The sequence below is a fragment of the Stenella coeruleoalba genome (assembly GCF_951394435.1).
Source record: "Stenella coeruleoalba genome assembly, chromosome: 16".
NCBI lineage: Eukaryota > Metazoa > Chordata > Mammalia > Artiodactyla > Delphinidae > Stenella > Stenella coeruleoalba.
The window spans coordinates 33321636-33341860 of record NC_137162.1 but is presented as its reverse complement, the minus strand read 5'-3'; the positions used below and the strand labels follow the sequence as shown (position 1 = coordinate 33341860).

The 20225-nt window shown below is 42.4% G+C and overlaps 1 protein-coding gene across 2 annotated transcripts in view; it reads right to left on the bottom strand.

Moving 5' to 3' along the window:
- The window catches only part of MYOF (myoferlin), a 155763-nt gene that overhangs the window by 45655 nt on the left and 89883 nt on the right, over positions 1–20225 (bottom strand). For both annotated transcript variants that reach the window (XM_079900916.1, XM_079900917.1), the window contains exons 22-30: positions 18961–19067; positions 16074–16266; positions 14747–14902; positions 11280–11411; positions 8276–8439; positions 5812–5926; positions 4235–4340; positions 2559–2704; positions 463–636 (exon numbers count right to left, since the gene is read on the bottom strand). In XM_079900916.1, the coding sequence (XP_079757042.1) occupies positions 463–636; positions 2559–2704; positions 4235–4340; positions 5812–5926; positions 8276–8439; positions 11280–11411; positions 14747–14902; positions 16074–16266; positions 18961–19067 (1293 nt within the window). The remainder of the gene's footprint in view (positions 1–462; positions 637–2558; positions 2705–4234; positions 4341–5811; positions 5927–8275; positions 8440–11279; positions 11412–14746; positions 14903–16073; positions 16267–18960; positions 19068–20225) is intronic.

Sequence of the window (20225 nt, the reverse complement as noted above, 5' to 3'; positions counted from 1 at the left end):
TAAATCAACCATGACCACTTTCTTATTCATTCCTTCCACCTTTGTGCTTTTTTCTTCTCTGCCTTTTTATTGTGCTTCCACATGAACTGTTCTCCAATTTTGTAAGCATCCTTCTGTTTTCCTTCCCCTCACATCTGCCTATTTAACTTTCTTTGTTTGTTGAACAGTTGTAGTTTCCAAAGTATGATCCAAAGGGATGTTAACAGATGTCACCTGAAGCAAAGGTTTTGGAACAGATATACTCGGAAAAGGCTAGATGAAACAATATTAAACATGCTTCTTAGAACCTTTCATATGTAAATGGTCTAATTCATTCTACAAAAATTATTGAGCACCTAGGATGTGCAGCTTTCTCCCAAATTATGTGCAGTCTTACAGTATTGGAGTCGATGGTATTATATCGAGCACTCATGTATTTTCCCTCTGCAAATATGATTTGAATTTTGGCTATTTATTACTTACAAGGGCACCTTCAAGTTTAAAGATGGCAGCTGCGCCATGCGTCTCCGAAGGAGCCATTTTTCTCCTCCAGCATCTGCGGCGAAAGGTATCTGAACTACGCTGTTTCCAGTGAAATTTCCAGCCAATTAAAGAAGCGTATTCCCAGCCCTCCTGGTCTTTATATTCTTCCATGGCCTAAAATAGAAGTAAAACATTTAATGATAATAATCATAATAACAATATTCCTTATATTGATAAAGCAGATTATGTGGTCCATCAACAAATACGTACTGAAAATCTACTCTGTGCCAAAGTACTGGGCTAGGAGCCAGGGATACAACAAAGAACAAAACAGGCTCTCTGCCGTTGCAGAGCTGATGGACTGGGGGGGTAGAGAGAGAGAAGCAGGCAAGTAAAGTGAAATGAGATGAAATGAAATGAGTGGTGGCTGTACCGTCAGGAGGGGCACCTTATTCACACTTGGTAGCAGGGGTTGGGGGCGGCATGAGGGAATGGGTAAAGCAAATGGATTCTTTTCCAAATTGCTTTCTATTTTCTCACTTCATTAGCTCATAAGAACATTGCCATTATGATATAGTTTGGAAAATATTATGATGTCCATTTTATATAGAGAGGGAAAAAAAACGATACCACCCTCCCTAGGGTCTAAATGTCTTGTCTAAGGTAATAGCTTCTATAGCTAGTAAGTAAATCAGGGTATATTACTTCTGTAATAACTACTATCTAACGACGATAGCACTTTTAATCTTAAAAACTATATATAATTATCTCAGTTTTCAGTGTTTCTTTTCAATTCATTCAGGAACTCTAAGTGTGGTATTGGGTTAAGAGCTGAGGAAGCAGTGAAGAAAAAGAGTCCTTGCCCTCCTGTAGCTGACATTTCAGTGGTGGAAATTTTACGTAAATATCTTAAAAGTATGACTAGATTTAGTAGATGTAAAATAATACTGAATAATATTTATGATCTCAGAAATAAGAGTTCCACGTAGGGGTTATTTTTTCAACTTTAAATAAACAGAAAACCCAGGTCAAGGACAATCTTATAATTGACCTTCTGGCAGTATTACTAGTGACACCAAAGTATTTTATGCAGCCAGGAGTGAGGCAGGTTAGGGAGCATGATCTAAGTCTCAACAATACTCTTTGGTAGAATAGAACTGGGCCATGTTTCTGGTCTTCTGACTGGTGGCTCAGTGTTCTTTCCACTTCACCTCAGTGCTCTCATGTGGAAGGAGGGAGTCAAGTGCCTCTAGCAACTTCTCACCCTATCCGGATAAGGATGATTCCAAAACAAATATTCATTCATTAGCTCATTCATTCTACTCCATTATTTATTAGGAACAAGGTCCGGAGCTTTGGAACCTTAGAAGTACCAAAAAGCTCACTATCTAATAAAAAGACACTTCATGACATCTACTATGAGTCAGGCACTTTTTGGAATAGAAAGAGGTCGTATTTGGAATGACCTTAGCCTGGGTTCAAATACTCTATCATTTACTAGACCCATGGCCTAAAGCAAATCCATTTAACCTCTGTGAACATTATCTGTAAGATGAGGATAAAAATGCAGATTTTGTGGATTGGAGATGATGTATATTCAGGACCTACCATCACAAAAAGCACACAGAACATACCACTTATGACTGTCATGAGTATACTTTTTCCACTCAATTTATTATTATTCCATTTAAGCCTATAATACCCTAATTAGATGCATACTATAACCATTTTGCAGATGAGAAAGGAAATGAAGCCAGGATTTGAAGCCTCAGGTGTCTTGTTCCAAGTCCTGAGCTATTGCCACTACTACATTATGCTACCAAAATAATTTGTTTCTACTACTACCTCTCGAGTGGTTCTCGTTATTTAGCCTGCTTCAGAATCACCTGGAAGACTTACTGAAACACGGAATGCTGGGCTCCACCCCCAGAGTTCCTAAATCAGCAGGTCTGGGGCGGGGATACACTTTTATAACCCTTGAGCAGGGCATCAGGCCCTTGACAGGCAAATTGTTCCTGTAGAAGTCGCCGAGTTAACCGTGGTTCTGCGTGGTCTGGAAGGCGGAGCCCCCAGCTCCCTCCCATTGCTCCTCTTACCTTTGCAGTACTTGAAGTAGTTTGTGTTAAATCTCTCTTGCGTTTTCGGACCAGCCTTCGGCGTCTATGAGTATGATACATTTTTTCTGCTGCAACCCAGGATTTGGGCTTATTATCAGGAGGAATGATAATTCCATACTCCCAGCCTGGAACAGAGTTTGTGAATGGTTATCCAAAAGAGATGCACTTGCCAGATTGCCAAATAAAGTTCCAGGAGTCATTCGGTCACTGTCTGCCCCCCAACATTCTCCACTGTCATGACTGAACGCCACTGCTCCTATCACTTTGCTGCCATCAGCCAAACTGAATACAGCCCTATTCCCCTGGATCCCTCTTCGAGAAGCTTCCTTTGTGGCCCTGGGGTTCTCCTCCATGTTTCTACTTCCAGTCACTCATGGTAATTGAGTGCATCTAAGAGTAAAGCACAATGCAAGAGGCATTTGGGGACAGTGATGAAGGGTGTGGCCTGTGTAGTCAACAGCCTGGCTTCAAATCCCTGCATCACCACATGGGGGCTGTTTACTTTTAAAGTTTCTTGCAAGTTAGTAAACCTGCTGATAGTCCAATTTCCCCAGCAGAAAGGTAAAATATACCTTTTTCAAAAGAATTAATCAAAATAATGCATGCAAAGCACTAGGACCATGATTAGCATATAGTTTGCACTCAAAAAACATTAACTATTATTAAAAGGCCTGGTGGTGCATCAAGATCATCAAGAAACTTATAATCTATTTGAAACCTTCCTTATCAATGTTAGCTCTTTCGTGTGTACTATTCCCTCTTGTAAGAAATTTAAAAGTCAAATTTTCTCTCTTGATAATTCTAAATGTTCTAGTTCGTTTAACTTTAGATTACTATTTGTAGAAAAGGATAAATATTGGACTTCCCTGGTGGCGCAGTGGTTAAGAATCTGCCTGCCAATGCAGGGGACATGGGTTCGAGCCCCGGTCTGGGAAGATCCCACATGCTGCAGAGCAACTAAGTCCGTGCGCCACAACTACTGACTGAGCCTGCGCTCTAGAGCCTGCGAGCCACAACTACTGAGCCCGCATGCCACAACTACTGAAGCTCGTGAGCCTGGAGCCCGTGTTCCACAACAAGAGAAGCCACGGCAATGAGAAGCCCGCGCACTGCAACAAAGAGTAGCCCCCGCTCACAGCAACTAGAGAAAGCCCACGCGCAGCAATGAAGACCCAACGCAGCCAAAATAAATAAATAAAGTTTAAAAAGAAAAGGATAAATATCATTACCAGAAGCTATGTCAATAATCTGCATTACTGCTGAGTAGGGTGACTTTTAAGGCATTTTGCAGTTCTTCTTTCTGAGCTAGGGGGCCCCTGAGTGTGATGTTCCCAGGGAGGGTATGTCATGGTTAGACTAGAGAAGCTCCAAACTCCAGTCCCCTCCCAAATTCTCATTGGATCCCCGGCATCTCAAAGTCCAGCCACCCGGCATCCTGTTACCTTGTATCTTTCATTCTTGACAGCCCCCCACCCTGCACCTGTCCAAGTACTTGCTTGTCCTTCAGATTTTGCATCTGAATAGTCACAGGAAACACCACCTGACCTGGTCATCTTAGGCGAAGGGGCGTGAGACTCCTCCCTCCCAAGGAAACTTGACTTTAACCAAGGCATTGCTGGAGAGCCCCTGGTCAGGTAATAGGTCTGAAATGTTACCTCTCTCATCCACTGCACGATTAATGTCATAGACCCATGCATCATCTTCCCATTCCCAACCTGGAGGGCAAGTGAGCTCGCTGGGTGATGCTGTTTTATCACCGTTCTTAAAAAAAAAAAAGAAGAGAAAGAAGCCATAGTGTGTTAAATAAGATGCAAAGGTGAGATAGAATTCCTCACACTTAACTATAGACTCACTCATTTCAATACCATCGTACACATCAATCTTTCTCAGAAAAAGCCGTAATCTTTATTTATACACAATTGCTAAACAATAACTAGATTTTTAAAGAATACTTTCTGCTTCCACTATTAGGGAATATGTTATTTTAAACCACAGGAAATTGTTTTTGTAGGTCAAAAATGATCAAATGTAAGCTATTTCATATGGTTCAACTTAATATTATGAAATGACGCAACTCTTTATGAGGGGTTACACTGCAGAGAACCCATCAGAGATGGATAAAGCATGAAAAACACATGTCTTCAAGAATGGGGTAATGCTACAGGAGGTTGTAGATGCTAATCATGTAAGACTGAGCAAAGTTTACTTGAAATATTGACTTAAGTTCTGCATTAAAACTGACAGTTATGAAAAAAGTTCATAGTAAAGGAAATAAACGAGGTCCGTAAACAGAAAAATAGTCAGCTTCACTTTAAGAGTGTGAAAACTGAAATAACAACAGGATACCATCTATTCATGTACTGACAAAGATGTTAAAGTGGGAGGGTGAGTGTCTAGAAAAACAGCCCCCTATGCTATTGCTAGAAATATCAATTTGTACAACCTCTTTGAAAGTAGTTTGCCAATATTTGTCAAAATTTCATATGCATTGAAACCTTGACCAAGCCAACAGATGCCTCTCCTACAAAGTTTCATAAGTGAATAAGAATGTATGTATAAGGATGTTCATTGTCACATTGTTTATAAAAAACAAAGACTGGGGGGAAAACCCCTAAATATCCAAAAGGAGAGGATTAGTTAAATAAATTATAGAGGGGTACATATAATAAAACACTCTGTAGGAATTGTTTAAATGGCTCATAGATCTATATGTATTGATATCAAAAGATGTCCAAGATATATTACGTGAAAAATACAGAACTGTGCATACAACACAATTCTATTCAGGTGGGGGAAAAAAGAAGCTATATATTTGTATAGGAACAGAAGACTGCTATCAGTGGTTCAGTGGTTATCTCTGGGGGTGGGGGTGCGATATGGATCAGGGAGAAGAATTACCTTTAATTTCCTTTTATGCTGTTTGACTATTCTAAAGACATGAGCATTCAATTTGTTATGATTTTAAAAACTAGTTCCATAATAAATATAGTAAAAAAAATTTCACAACCCAGACTTTACCATGTACCAACATCTAGTTAAATAGGTCTCATGTCTTTCCTATAGGAATTAATTACAGATGCGCTTTGGAGGCTCCAGTTATAAAGGGAAGGCTTTAGGACATGAGATGGAGCAGAAGAGACCGGGCAGCCCCGCCTTGTGGTTGGTGATGCAGCGATGGTTTCTCCGAGCTCTCGCAGGAGGGCTTATCCCCCAGAGCTGGAGCTGCACTCACCGCATCTGTGTAGGTGTCCTCTGCTGGCTTCCACTCGCCCCGGGGGTAGCGACTCTCATTTTGATACAATTCATCTGTGAACTCTGTGTGACCCGCATCCGCCTCGGTCAGCAAGCTGAGGGACAGGAGGCTCACGTTACCAAAGGAGAAACATTACCAAAGGTGGTCACCGACCACCCCATCTATTTCCAATGGTGGGGAGACATCTATACCCTGGGGGTGGCCCCGGTTCCCTCCTCACCCTACCCCTTTGGGTTCTGCACTCCAAACTCTTCTTTGCACTAACAGCTTTTGACATTCCTTTGAAGAGGGGCCGCTGAAACAATGAGCCCTAAATTACAGAGAACTTCTCAAATCAGCAGAGTTGCTCCTGCCCAGTAATTAGGGTGGGGACTGGGTAAACAGCATTGTGGGCAGCTTCTTCTAGGGACCAGGCTTCTGTTTCTGTGTCAGGTCAGGGCCATTCAGCATTTTCTCAGCAAGACTCTTGGCTAACAGTTCAAAAGGATAAAGAGTCATCTTCCCTCTTTCCACCTATTTTAAAAAATGGAATGGAGACGGTCTCCTGGGGCCTAGTGTGGAAACTTTTACTCATGGCTTGCTTGGTCTACGTAACACAAACTGAAGGGAGGAGTTTACATTTTCTGGATAGTTCCTAGGTAGGGATGACAGCCAAACCAGGTCATTTAAGACTCCAAAGTCCATTTGGGCACTTGAGAAATCCATACTGACTCCCTGCCATGCCAATTTTCCTCTTGGATTTGGAACTACTTTGACAACCCAGAGAAGAAAGTACAGAGGGTCCAACTTTGACTTAAGTCTTCTGCCAGGTATCCACTCAAGTGAGGTTTCTTTTTTCCTTTTACTGTCTCTACATCTTTCCCCTGCTGTATCCTCCCCTAGAATCAAGCACTGGAAAGAAATCAGAAAACAGAAAGTTCCCACCCTTTGTATCGATTGGGCTTGTCCATCACTTCTCTGGGCCCCAGAGAAGGAGAACAGAACTGGCTGCCACCTCTGGGGTCCCATCCAGCTCCGACAGGCTCTGACCTGCTTTTCCAGTACCAATTCCCCTGGCCTTTCCCTGTCCTCACTAACCTTCCTTCCTTCTTTCCAATTCAAATCCCATTTCCCTTCCGCTCACCAGCAACCTCAACTCCAACCAAAGCAAGCTGTCATGGGTTAAAAGCAATCATGTTCAGACACTGGGTCTTAACAGACCAGACCCAGCACACTTCTTTCCCTCCTTCCCTAATCCTGTGTCATTATGGGAAACAAATGTGGACAGAGAGAGCAAACTCCAGTTTCAAGTCTTAAAGTCCAACTTCACAAGCTTGTTTCCTCCAAACACAAGTACACTGTCCCGAGCCGGAGAAAAGAAGGCATTCTGGTTCCAGTGCTTTTGGCAACACGTAGAAACAAGGCTTTGGTTTCCTCCAGACTCCAGGGGACACGTGCTTGACCCCTGTACTGTTTCTTTCTTCCTGTTTAATAATAGCCTTTGACATATAATTCACATACCATACAATTCATCCACTTAAATTATGCCCTCTGCTGTTTCCTGCAGACATTGCAGCGTAACAGTTGAGAGCTGGTTTTGGTGCCCAGGCTAGATTTGGGTTCTAGCCCTGTCTACACCACTCACCCACAGTCTGTGTGCCTTTGGACAAGTGACTTAATCCCTCTAAGGTCTCAGTTTCATCTGTAAGGTGGAGATACTGTTTTTTGTTGGGAGATAATTCTTTGTGAGTCTAAACACAGGCTCCATGACCTTTGTTACAGACTATCTTCTCAAGGATGTTTATATGAGGAACAACCTCAGAAGACAGTGTTTCTCTCCAGAGCAAAGGGCCAGCATGCTCACTACCTACCCATTATAAAGGATTCAGGAGCCCTAATCTCAGGGTTCCTTTCCTATTATACAATCCACTTCACATGCAAGTGTCACCTGGCCCTCTTTGTGTCGCCCTGTGGGAATTGGGGCTTGGAGAACAGGAGCAAATGTTGATACTCTGGTACTACTATTTGCTGTGGGCAATAGAGTCCTTTGTCTCTGCTTTAGGAGTCTTGTGTCTCCTGCCAACATCCACGAAACTGGCAGGTGACCTTGCTAGCTTGCAAGTAGGATAAAAATCTCAGACTCTTCATGATTTTTGACACTACCTATCTTGCAGGACTGCAATCCAGATTCAGTAAGATAATGCATATGTTTAGCCCACTGCTTCACACATTCCCATGTAATGAGTTCTCAATAATGTTAGTACCAGGTGCTTTTTATACTTTTTTGTTTTATTATGGGACATTGACGACATGTCTCAAGTTTCTGTGAGTTTCTGTGGACTTACTTCTGCTCAGTGGGTGTGACGTAAATATGATCAAGAATGACGATGGAGAAGATTCACTTAGCAATTTCTAAGGAAAGACTTCATTACCATCCTTTTTTCTCAGAAAATGAAAAACTTACCTTTTTTCAGGATCAACTATCCAGTCTCCTTCCCATTGCCAGCCTTTTGGAGGCAAAAAGAATTCCCTCTTGAGTTTTATTTTTCCCGTGACATCAGAAAATTTATGACGACCCACTAATCCAGAAGTGCCCCATTTTCCAAACATAAGAGCTTGATTTTCATACTATTAAAAAGAAATTGGAGAAACATCATCAGGGAGCAAGAAATAAAGCCAACACATAAATTTTCAAGTCCATCTAGGACCTAGGCTAAACAATGAGGAAATGGAAAAGCTTTATATTCAGAAGGTATGGGCCTAAGTTGCCCTGTTGCTGATTATGCAACTTCGGTAAATCATTCATCTTTCTGAGACTCAGTGTTCTCATCTGTAAACTGAGGATAATACTACCTTTCTCATAGGGTTGTTCTGAAGTTCAAATGTACAAATGATTGTGAAAGTGCTTTGTCAACACTGATATATCATGCTAGTTGTTTCTACCATTTTTTTCAATGGCTCCAAATAGTGCTCCGAACCTAATCTTTTAGATACCTACAAAAGTCCTCAATTTATGAACATGTAGTCTTCTAAAACTTTATTTATAAGTCTGCTGCCGAGAACTTGGGCACATTTCCCCACAGAAACAATATTATAATTAATGGTACATTTCCTGGGCAGCACAAAGGACCCATCTGAAACATGAAGGTCCTTTAGCACCCAGCTTTTATGTGGCCTAAAAATTCTGAACCTTCATCCCCTCTGGAGTATGGTGAGTAGACCAAGACCTTTCTGGAAGCAGGTTTTGTGGCAATGGCAGACCCAGGTTTACAGGGCATTCCTTTCTAAGACAGAATTTATAAAATCTACAAAGGTCTGTTTTTCACTATGTCAACCATAAAGAGGGTTGAGGTTTGCCAGTGGTGAGAGTCTCTGTTTGGGTCCAAGCTGATATCTTTGTTTGTCTGCTGATGAGCTCACTGAGAAGACGATTTGCATAAGCAGCAGGGGAGTTTTTGGCTGAAGGATGATGGAAGAAGTTTGGGCAGGGGCCTGATGAGGAAACTGGAGGTCTCTGAGGTGCTTCACGTGTGCTAATGGTCCCGCCCCACAGCTGCTAGTTAAAGGCCTCAAAGCCACATGAGGCTCCCACCTCCACTGCTGCTGCTGCCCTCTTGTGCATGCAAGGTCCTCACCTGGATGATACTACGGCCATGCTGGCTTCCGAGGAGAAGTGGCAGGAACTGCTCCTCCACTCTGTGTCCTTGTCACTTGGAAACCAAAGAAGCCATGCATGTGCCCCCAAGTCTCACAGCCCCTTGTGCCTAAAGTTCAGAGCAATATGTAAGACGGCACTAGTGAGACCTCCAGAAATTTGGCGGGGGGGGAAATTTTTGTGGAGAACTGAGGTCTGGTATTAGCCCAGGAAGGCAACAACCAGTGAAATTTCCATTACTGTCATTAACGTGCCCCTTCTGGTACTCAGAGGCTGTTAGAATTTGGAGAAACTAGAGTCACGCAAAACAACTAAAATGGGTGGATCATTTCTACACCTGTTGAAACTAGAGTTCACTCTATGCAAGGAAGGATCTGGAAGTGGGAAACAGAGGAAGGGTTGTTCCTTGCTCAGTGCTAGCTTCTCTGGGCCCCAGCCACAGAGCTGTAGGGCAGGTGGATGCCAAGAAATCCCACAGGAGGGCAGGAGCAAGCCCCTCCCACATGTGCTCTGATGCCCCCTCCACAGCACCCAGATGACCGACCATCAACATCTGTGACTCAGGGCCTCCCCTGAGGCCTCCAGCCCACCCTCTATTTCTCTCCAGTCGCACTTCAAAGCTTGCATCCTAAGGACTTTGTGTGTGTTTCCCATGGGTTTCACTGCTTTTCACAGTGGACCGCAATGCCCCGTAAACACCCACATTGCAGGTGCTAATCCCTAACTCAGCTACAGAATCACAGTCCTCGGGGTGGAATTCTTTTTAACAAGACACCCGGTTTTATTATTGTGATAGATTTTGAGATCCTTGAGGACCGGGCTTGGCTGCTTCATCATCTTCAGCCTCTGCCTCTGTGCCCGCCATAAAGCCACCACTCCCTAAAAGCTTGGATGGGTGGATGGGTGGATGGATGAATTCTGCCACCATTTATTTACTTAATAAATATTTATAGGAGCCTACTATGTGCCAGGCACTGTTAAATTAAAAAAAGCAAAACTAAAAGATGGCCATGGGTTTTCTTGCCCAGTAAGCACATCAGAACCACAGTCCTAAACCAGTGGTCAGGCATCGTGGTGGGCAGCAGAAACACAATTACAAATTAGCTAGAATGAAGACAGCCTTCTCCGCAATTATTTGAGCATGAAGGCCTATCTGTAAAAGAATGGAGCTCGTCTGAAAATTGTCAGAAGAGACCCACTGAATATATCTAATAAATTTACAACAATAAGTACTTTCAGTAAAAAAAAAATCCAACTAATGCCACTTTTCGCTGTAAAAGTTTGTGAAAATTATTTTCATTGGTTTAACTCTAATGAGATTTCTAATTAGCCAAATGGATTTTTAACTCAGTGAAGGATTTACAAATTATCTCTATTGTTTTTCAAGTATCCAGGCAGCATTTTCTTTGCCCTTGGGCAAACCCTTCTGAGGCTTCCCCAACTGAGGATTGAGTCTTCTGTGGTTTAAAGACTCCAGACACTTTGCTGTAGAGTGGAAATTAACACAATATTGTAAACCAACTATATTTTCAATTAAAAAAAAACAACACTCCAGACCCCAAGCACGCTTCTCAAGGTCGGCACCTCTCAAGCGTCCTCACTCCTGGGTTGCTTGTGTGTGAATCACTCTGGGGTGTCCCAATGTAGACCTCCAGTCAATCTTTCCCTACCCACTTCGTTAAGGGCCCTGGAATGTGGGGTTTTAGGTAGCGATTATGGTGGTGGCTGGTTTGACATCTGAATATTTTCCCTTAGGATGAAAAGTAAAGTACTCCCACACAAAGAGGAAAAGAGTGATGTCATTAGATGTTACCATTTCAGCAAAGACGGTGAATGTTCCTTCTGCGAAGCTATTGAACTTCTTCTCAACAGCACTTAAGCCCAGCCAGATGTTCACACGCAACTCCACAGGCACCTTTGGTCCATTGTTTTTTTCCTGTGGGTACTGTGAGATGCACAATAACATGACCTGTTATGCTGGGCACAGTACAGGCTGTGCATTAAGCTCAAAACAAAAGTAGACTGAACATCTAATCACTGTTTTCAGCAGTCTAACTTTGTTTGTGCAGTTAAAATATTTCCAAATGACCCTTCTGCAAAGATTAAAATAACAAGTAAAGCAGGAACCCCTGGGTGTCCCTGAGACCTTTTCAGGAGGCTCACAAGGTCAAACTATTTTCCTAATCATACTAGGATGTTACTTGCTTTTTTCACTGTATTGACATTTGCACTGATGGTGCAAAAGCAATGGTGGATAAAACTCCAAGCACTGTAGCAGGAATCAAGACAGTAACACCGAACTGCACTGGTAGTAACAGTTTTCTTCATCACTCTCAGTGAAGAAAACAAAATGCCAGTTTTACTTATTAATTACTTTGATAAAGCAGTAAAAACGGCTAATCCTAAATCGTGATCCCTGAACACATGTCTTTTTAATATTTTGTGTGATGAAATTCTGCTGCATATTAGTGTATATTCTGAGAAAAAAACTTATGCAATTGAGCTGTGAACTGAACTAGGCTTTTTTTTTTTTTGTGGTACGCGGGCCTCTCACTGTTGTGGCCTCTCCCGTCGCAGAGCACAGGCTCCGGACAGGCAGGCTCAGCAGCCATGGCTCACGGGCCCAGCCGCTCCGCGGCATGTGGGATCCTCCCGGACCATGGCACGAACCTGTGTCCCCTGCATTGGCAGGTGGACTCTCAACCACTGCACCACCAGGGAAGCCCTTTTTTTTTTAATAGAATACCTTTTCTTCCTGAAACAGTGATTGGCTGACAAATATGGTTATTCATACTTGGATATATGAGGCAGACATTTTCTTGAAAATAAACAAAGTGAGCCTGTCATTTCAAGGATAATAGGTGACTGTATTTTGTTGCAATGATAAAATTCAAGGTTTCAAGTTAAAATTAGAATTTTGGAAAATTTGTTTCTGTCTCGGTGGGTGAGCTTGATAACATCCCAATACATAAGGGCTTTTCTTGTAAGTGATATCAGTGAATGTGATTTTTATTTATTTATTTATTTTTGGCTGCTTTGGGTCTTCATTGCTGTGCGCGGGTTTTTCTCTAGGTGCAGTGAGTGGGGGCTACTCTGTTGTGGTGCGTGGGCTTCTCATTGCGGTGGCTTCTCTTGTTGCGGAGCACAGGCTCTAGGTGTGCGGGCTTCAGTAGTTGTGGCATGCAGGCTCAGTAGTTGTGGCTCAAGGGCTTAGTTGCTCTGTGGTATGTGGGATCTTCCCGGACCAGGGCTTGAACCCATGTCCCCTGCATTGGCAGGCGGATTCTTAACCACTGTGCCACCAAGGAAGTCCCAATGAATGTGATTTTTAAAAATACTGTATGATGAAATGTGTCAACATTAGGAAGATTTGCATAACTCAGTGAATCAATATTTTCCAAATGAATGCTTAATGTTACAAAATCATGCATGGCTAAAAGAGCCATTCAAAGTACAAGATAGACCAATGGATTTTAAGGTAGCAGAGAATGAAAAGTTCACTGATACACGTCAGATTCCACACTGCAATTAACCTTTTAAAAGCTACCACTTGAGTTTGGTATTGTATCAAAGATGAGTACCCATAATTATCTGAAAACGTTATTAAAATACTCCTCCCTTTTCCAAATACATATCTGTGTGAGGCCAAATTCTCTTCATGTACTTCAACCAAGCAACCTAGTCCATTGGACGAAATGTAGAAGCAGTTTTGAGAATCCAGTTATATTTCTGTGAAGCCAGGTTTGCAAAAATGCAAAACAGTATCACTCTGCTCTCTGATTTTTAAAAGGAAATCATTATATTTTATAAAAATATATAGTTTATGTTAACCTATAATGGATTTATTGTTTATTTTAAAATATATTAATAAATACTTTTTAATGTCAGTTTCAATTTCTATTACAGTAAATATTGATAGATGTAACCCACATACACAAATGCTTTCTGGGGTCTCCAATGGCTTTTTTAAGAGTGAAAGGGGCCCTAAGACCAACAAAAAACCCACTGAATTAAATAACTCCCTAAACTGGATAATGAGTATTAACAAAATCAATAAATACATACAACATTCTCTTAAAAGCATTTTGCTGTTTTATCCACTGAGTTCGGAAACCTAATGCAGAGAATATCACTGCAGGCTGGACCCTCAGGGCTGCATTTAGCAAAGAAACACTGTGGTTAGGGCTCCACCCAAATTCCTGACACTCACATCTTCTAGGACCACAGCTTGCAGGGCTGGGAGGCAGCCTGTGACTGGCCAAAGGGAAAAGAGGGAAGCAGAAGGGGAGCTTCACCTGCCAAAGGCCCTCTCTACAGAGCTCTCCCACCCCCTGTGAAGTTTTATTTATTAATCAGTTTGCTTCCACGCACTGCTGAGGTCAATTATAATTGTGGTTCTATCTTAAGTAAAATTTATTCCACCAAGAGACACTTGAAAGAAGATAATCATTCTGGTTCTATTTTCACCCTCTTGATTAAAGAGCAAAATATCTCCCTGTTTTAAGAGAACACTATCCCCTGACTGCTTTTTCTCCTTTTGAATTTTTTTCCTCTCCCTGAAATTCCAAGGAACTCGGCTGGAGTCTGGCAGGGAGAGGGATGAAAAACCTGCATCTGGCAACTATTTGGATCTCTTTGTTTCCATCCCCAAGCCCTCCTCTGGTTCTCCTTAGGCACATAAGAGAAGTTCTTAATCCAGGGTCCTGGGATGGATTTATGGGTTCTACAAAGGCCCTGAATTGGATGCAAAATATTGGATGCATCGGAGATGTGCATTCTTTTGGAAGAGAGGGCCAGTAGCTTTCATCAGGCTCTTAAAGGAGTCTAGGACTCCATAAAATGTCCAGAACCCCGGCCCTAAGATAGTAATTCTCAAATTTTTTCAATTTGAGGACCCATTTGGTTAGGGAATAGATTCCACAGACTATCTATATTACCTTCCCTTTTTTTTCTGCTTCCCAAACACTCACTAGAAAGGAAGAGAGGCATTGCTTCACATTAGACATCAGAAGTGGAAAATCATTCCAGAAAGCAAAGCGTTCACAATGCCACATTAATATTAGTGTCACAGAGACTTCTATGGAAGTGTCCTTGTTTGAAGCCAGCAGACCTCAGGCTACTTTGGGAATGACCACCCTAGAGGAAGGGCCAGAAAAGGCTGAAATGGATCGCAACTGCCCTATAGCCATTCAATGACATGCAAATAATATAAATCAGCCCTTCTTGGGAATATGGGTTTTGCACTTAAGTGTTTCACGTTACACAGTGACGAAGCCATACCTTCAGAAAGATGGTTTGGGTTTTCCCGCAGTATTTCCCAGATGCGTTGTCCCCACTGGTGGAGTATAACACCTGGTGCGCGGGAATGCGTGCGTAGGCCAGTCTTTTCTCTCCCCGGATCATCCAGATGATGATGTCAGGCATGCTGTTCTGAGGCTGGTCATGTGAGTGGATGGAAAAGGAAGCAAAGCTATAGTTAGTCTAAGTGCAGAGACACCACAGACCCTGCAGGCTGGACCCTCAGGGCTCCATTTAGCAAAGAAACACTGTGGTTAGGGCTCTGCCCAAATTCCTGACTCTCACACCTTCCAGGACCACAGCTTGCAGGGCTGGGAGGCAGCCTGTGGCTGGCCAAAGGGAAAAGAGAGAAGCAGAAGGGGAGCTTCACCTGCCAAAGGCCCTCTCTACAGAGCTCTGAGAGGAATTTTGGAAAATACCCCCTTTTATCTCTCCCATCATTTGAAGAAAGCCATAGACAGCAGTCAAGGGGTTACAGGCTTCATGTATTTCATAGGACATAGAGCATCTCTACCTCACAATTTGATATTTTCCGAATATGAAATATTAACTTAGTTTTTCTAAACCTCTTTTATTCTGATTATAAAGGTGACATAAGTTTACTATAAAAAAACCTTTGAAAGTACCAAAGCAGAAAGTAAAAAATTTCCTGTAATCACATGTGTGTTTTTCAAATGTATTGCTATCCACAAATATATTACTACCCACCCTCCACCCCCCACCTTTGAAGGTCAGTAGGAAGGGTCTTCTACTCCCTTGTTCTTCCACCCACAGAGGTCAATGGCAGTCAACATTTATCCAGCACTCACTGTGAGCCCCTCGCTGTGTGCCCCACACTGTGCTAAGGCCTCTACACTCTTCACCTTCTTTAATCTTCATAAAGCAATGCTGTGTTTTATCTCCATTTAATATACGGGGAACTGAGGCTTAGAAAGGTTGAGTACCTTGCCCAAGGTTAAACATGGTAGATCTGGGAATCAAAGCCAGGTCTTCCCAATCCCAAACAAAAGTACTACACAGATCTGCTACTATATCACTCTAACTGGAATATTCTGATTGTACCATGACACTGGTAATGATTTGTCCACTATGAAGACTTTTCTAGGACAACCAACTCAAAATTCTTCTTCTGCCCTGACCTCAATGATGCATCCATTAGCACCTCAGCCCAGTAATGCCTTGAGTTCACCATGCTTTCGATCTGCTCAATATGCAAGATAACGCGCTAGATTTTCCTACTACCATCTCTATCCCTGGTGCCCTTCTACAGAATCCCTCCTCCATGTCAAGTGTAGTTTAAAAGCCTTACCTCTTCAGTCAGTTGCATTAATTTATCGAGCCAGTCCTCGATTTCTGCCAATGTGGGCTTCACCTCTGTGGCCTCAGACCTCATCCTCACAGCCGCCTCGTGTATCTGGGAGAGAGCTCTGGATCGCAGCTTTTGGATGTGATTATCAAGAACTGTGACATTAGGTTTTCCTTCCATGAGAGGCAACGTGTATCTAAAAAAGGAAAAAGAACCAGAGAATATGCAGAAGAGCTTGCTAGGCTTCAGGACGGTCAAGTTCATTTACGGTTGGTTTCCATCTCACAAACCACATCCATTTCCTAATAGACTTCACAAAGTGTGACCAGGTTTAAGCTGAGGGTGAGTGTATGTAGCTTTAAGAGCAGACCTGCCAGACAGACTCTCCTAACTCTCATGGGGAATGCAGGGGGATGAAAATTCCAAAGCAATTCCTTGGGTTGGACCCAAGGCCCATGGAGTCACTGGGAAGAAGATGGAAACAGTAGCAGCAGTTGGGAGGAACTGGCCTTCCCTTCTTTTGCCTCCTATGATCACTGTACAGACCCACAAAATGAAGGAGAAGAATGGACATTAGAGATCATTTAGCGGAAGGCTTCTTAACCTAGGGTGCTTAGAGATCATTTAGCAGAAGGCCTCTTAACCTAAGGCCCATGCACCCCTAGGCAGTCTGCGGGTGGTCCTCTGGAGGTCTGTGAATCCCTGGAACTTATAAAGAAAAGGGTCTGTGTTGACATGCAGTGTGACATCATGATGAAGATGACATCATGATGAAGAACACAGGCTTTGGAGCTGACTATCTGGGTAAAAATCCTGGCTCCACCATTTACTAGTTCTGTGATTTTGACCAATTACTTAATCTCTTGTTTTCCTATCTTCAAATGTGGGAAAAGAATAACTACTTTTTAGGGTTGTGGTGAGAAGTAAATGAATTAATATATGGGGAGCCTTTAGAGCAATGCCTATCGCATAGTAAAGTCTCAATGATGTTGCCATCATCATTGCCATCACCTCATCAGGTACTCAGAGGGGTCCACTACCTCCCAAAAACGTTAAGAACCACTTGTGTAGGTCAAGCTCCCACTAGAACAGCTGAGCTGGAGCCAGGATTAGACTTTTTCTGCCAGGGCCCCCCTCTCACAAGGGCTGCTGATGGGGTCACACGGTGAGGATGTCACCTATTCCAGGAAATTCTGCTCACACTGTTTCTACCTAGAATTTTTATTGGTTAGAATTTTACCCGGCTTTTTAAAAAATATTTATTTATTAACTTATTTGGCCACGCCAGGTCATAGTTGTGGCACTTGGGATCTTCGCTGCAGCATGCAGGATCTTTTTAGTTGCAGCATGCGGACTTCTCAGTTGCGGCATGCAGACTATTAGTGGCGCCATGCGGATTTCTTAGTTGTGGCATACGGACTTCTTAGTTGCGGCAAGTGGACTCCTAGTTGCGGCATGCAGGCTTCTTAGTTGTGGCATGGGGACTCTTAGTTGCGGCATGCATGTGGGATCTAGTTCCCTGACCAGGGATCGAACCTGGGCCCCTTGCATTGGGAGCAAGGAGTCTTACCCACTGGACCACCAGGGAAGAACCTTACCCAGCTTCTTAAATGAAGGAAATCCTAAATGACTTCCCTTAAACACAAATTTCCTAAAATTAAAAAGTGCCCAATTGGATTCTTCAAAAACCGATTATTCAAAAACAGTATAAATAGGTATCTCTTAAAATTAACAGGCATTTTCTACATGAAAAGTATTACCAAATGTCTTTGTTTGGTTGCATTGGTAATTATGGCAATGCATTGGAAGGGTTAAGTCCCTGAAATGATTCTTTGAGGCAAAAATATAGACAGAAGCTGCTAGCTCAGAGGTCACACATAAGACCTTCAACAAATAGATGCTGATGGTGGGAAACATGTAGCGGGAAAAGAAGTTATGCTAATAAACCCAACTTTGGGCCTCAGATGGGTCATTTCACCTCCTTGGGCCTCTGTTTTCTCATCTATAAAATAAGGGGACTGGAAGAGATGACCTCTTGGGACCCAGATATAAATTCTCTGAATTTAAACAAGCACCCAGCAATACTTTGATCTCAGCTGCATGACAGTTACCTAGCTAAACCACTAGAGGGCACAAGAAGACTGGGAGACTTTGGGTTAGGAGCTTGGGGTGGGGGGTAGGGGGTGCTGGACAGCCCTGGTTCCTGCTGCTGGTTAGAAGTATTGAATATGGTTTTCTTTTGGAACTTCCCTGACCACTGCTCTATTGGCCAACATTTAAAGTGAGTTTAGAATTATCGCTTCCCCCTTTGATTTACAAATACCCTGAGATCTGAGCAGTTACCCTAAGTCACAGTTAGGAAAGGTTCTCTGGCTTGGGTCGAATTTTTTGGCTTCACCTAAGGGAGGCTTGGCCAGAGTACTCATTAGGCATCCAGTAAAAGAGCGAGTAAAAAGGCTGTTGCTAAAATTGTGTTTATAATTCGCAACACTGTTCTAAATGGTAATATCAATGCCCCACCCCCAGATCCCATTTTCTATGGGAGCCAGGAGTCACCTTTCTTGGGGCGGTGGGCACACAAGGACCGCTGGGAGGCAGATCAGCTCCCTCCCCGCTTCCCCACCCCCTGCAGGAGGCTGCACTGGGACTATTTCCTGGAGTGGGACCTCAGCCTCCCTCAGCTGCTTTAGAATTGGCACCAGATCGGAAAGTGGAGCTTTTCCTGCTGGTGATTCAGAGACTCTTCCAGTGACAGCCTTTTGAGAAGCTTGACTGATTCAAATTCATTTTTCAGGCAAACACTAGAAAATTCTAGAGACTCTTCAGGCCTTATAGTTTAAGGGAGGCGAGCATGGCTGGGAATTCTAAAGTACGAACAAGATCACTATACCTTGTGTCTTCTATTACTTCATCGATCAGCTTCAACCACATTTCTGCCAACTGGTGTGCGGGAATTTTACCTTGTATCCCTGATTTTAGAGCCTCTATTTTTGATTGCTAAAGAATTTGGAAAGGGAGGAAATAATTGGTAATTGTGCATTATACCTGGTAAAACTTTCATTTTCAAGAAAAAATACACAAGAGGACTTAACAGAAAAATGAAAAGCTTTTTTCTTTTACATTTAATAACGCTCACCATAGCTCAACACTATTTTTCTTCAAAATGCAATCAACACTGATACATATATTTAAGTAATAAGAAAGATTTTCATATAGCTTTGACCTTTGAAATCATGGAAATTTTAAGTATTCAAAAAGCAAATAAAAGAAAAACCAACAAGGATGGGGGAAGGAACTCTAAAATGGAATGTAAAACAGAAAAAAGTGAACCTAACTATATTTCACATGAATAACATAACTACACTGAGTAACTTTTGAGCACAATGTTTTTACTATATTTTACTATATTCCCTTAGTTTGAAGGAAAGAACCATAAACATATCAAACTCTAAATAGCTTTGTTTTTTGCGGTACTTCACCTATGGATTTTAGGATTAAATTAATGAGTAAATATGTCGAGGAAAAAGGAAGCCAGGTTTCTCACTGTTGGAGAAGGGAGTTGTAAATACAGAAAGAGTGAAGACTAGAATAAACTCCATGATGTTAGAATGGAATTGGGGTTATCCTTATAAACTCATTGCATTCAGTATGTTGAGAGATATAGAAATAAACATACATATGTGTGTTCTCATGCAAGTCTGTCTGCTGAGAAGGCCTAGAAGCAACGACATCTCAGTAGTGGTGAGCACTCCAATACCCAGACTTTGTTCTTCACATTCCATTCCTACTAAAAGGAACCAGGGCTCCTTGGAGAAATGGTGATTCCAGGGTTGGGATACAGAAAGTACAAGATAAGCTCAGGACAGATTATTCAGAGAGGCTGACGGAGAGCCCACCATGATCCCCAAAAGTCTGATCATGGAAATCCACTGTCCTATCCAGATTAGTATGGAATTAGGACAGCTTGGTCAATGAAGAGAGCTGATGAGAAGAACAAAGATGAAAAATGCTGAAGAATACCCAAAACATAATTAGAATAGAGGTGTGACCAATTCTCTACCAAGTCCCTTGAGATGGAGATTGGAAATTAATGCCACAACCACAATGCATATCAATTGTAGCTCTGTTATGTAAACAATTGTGCTTAAGTTAAAT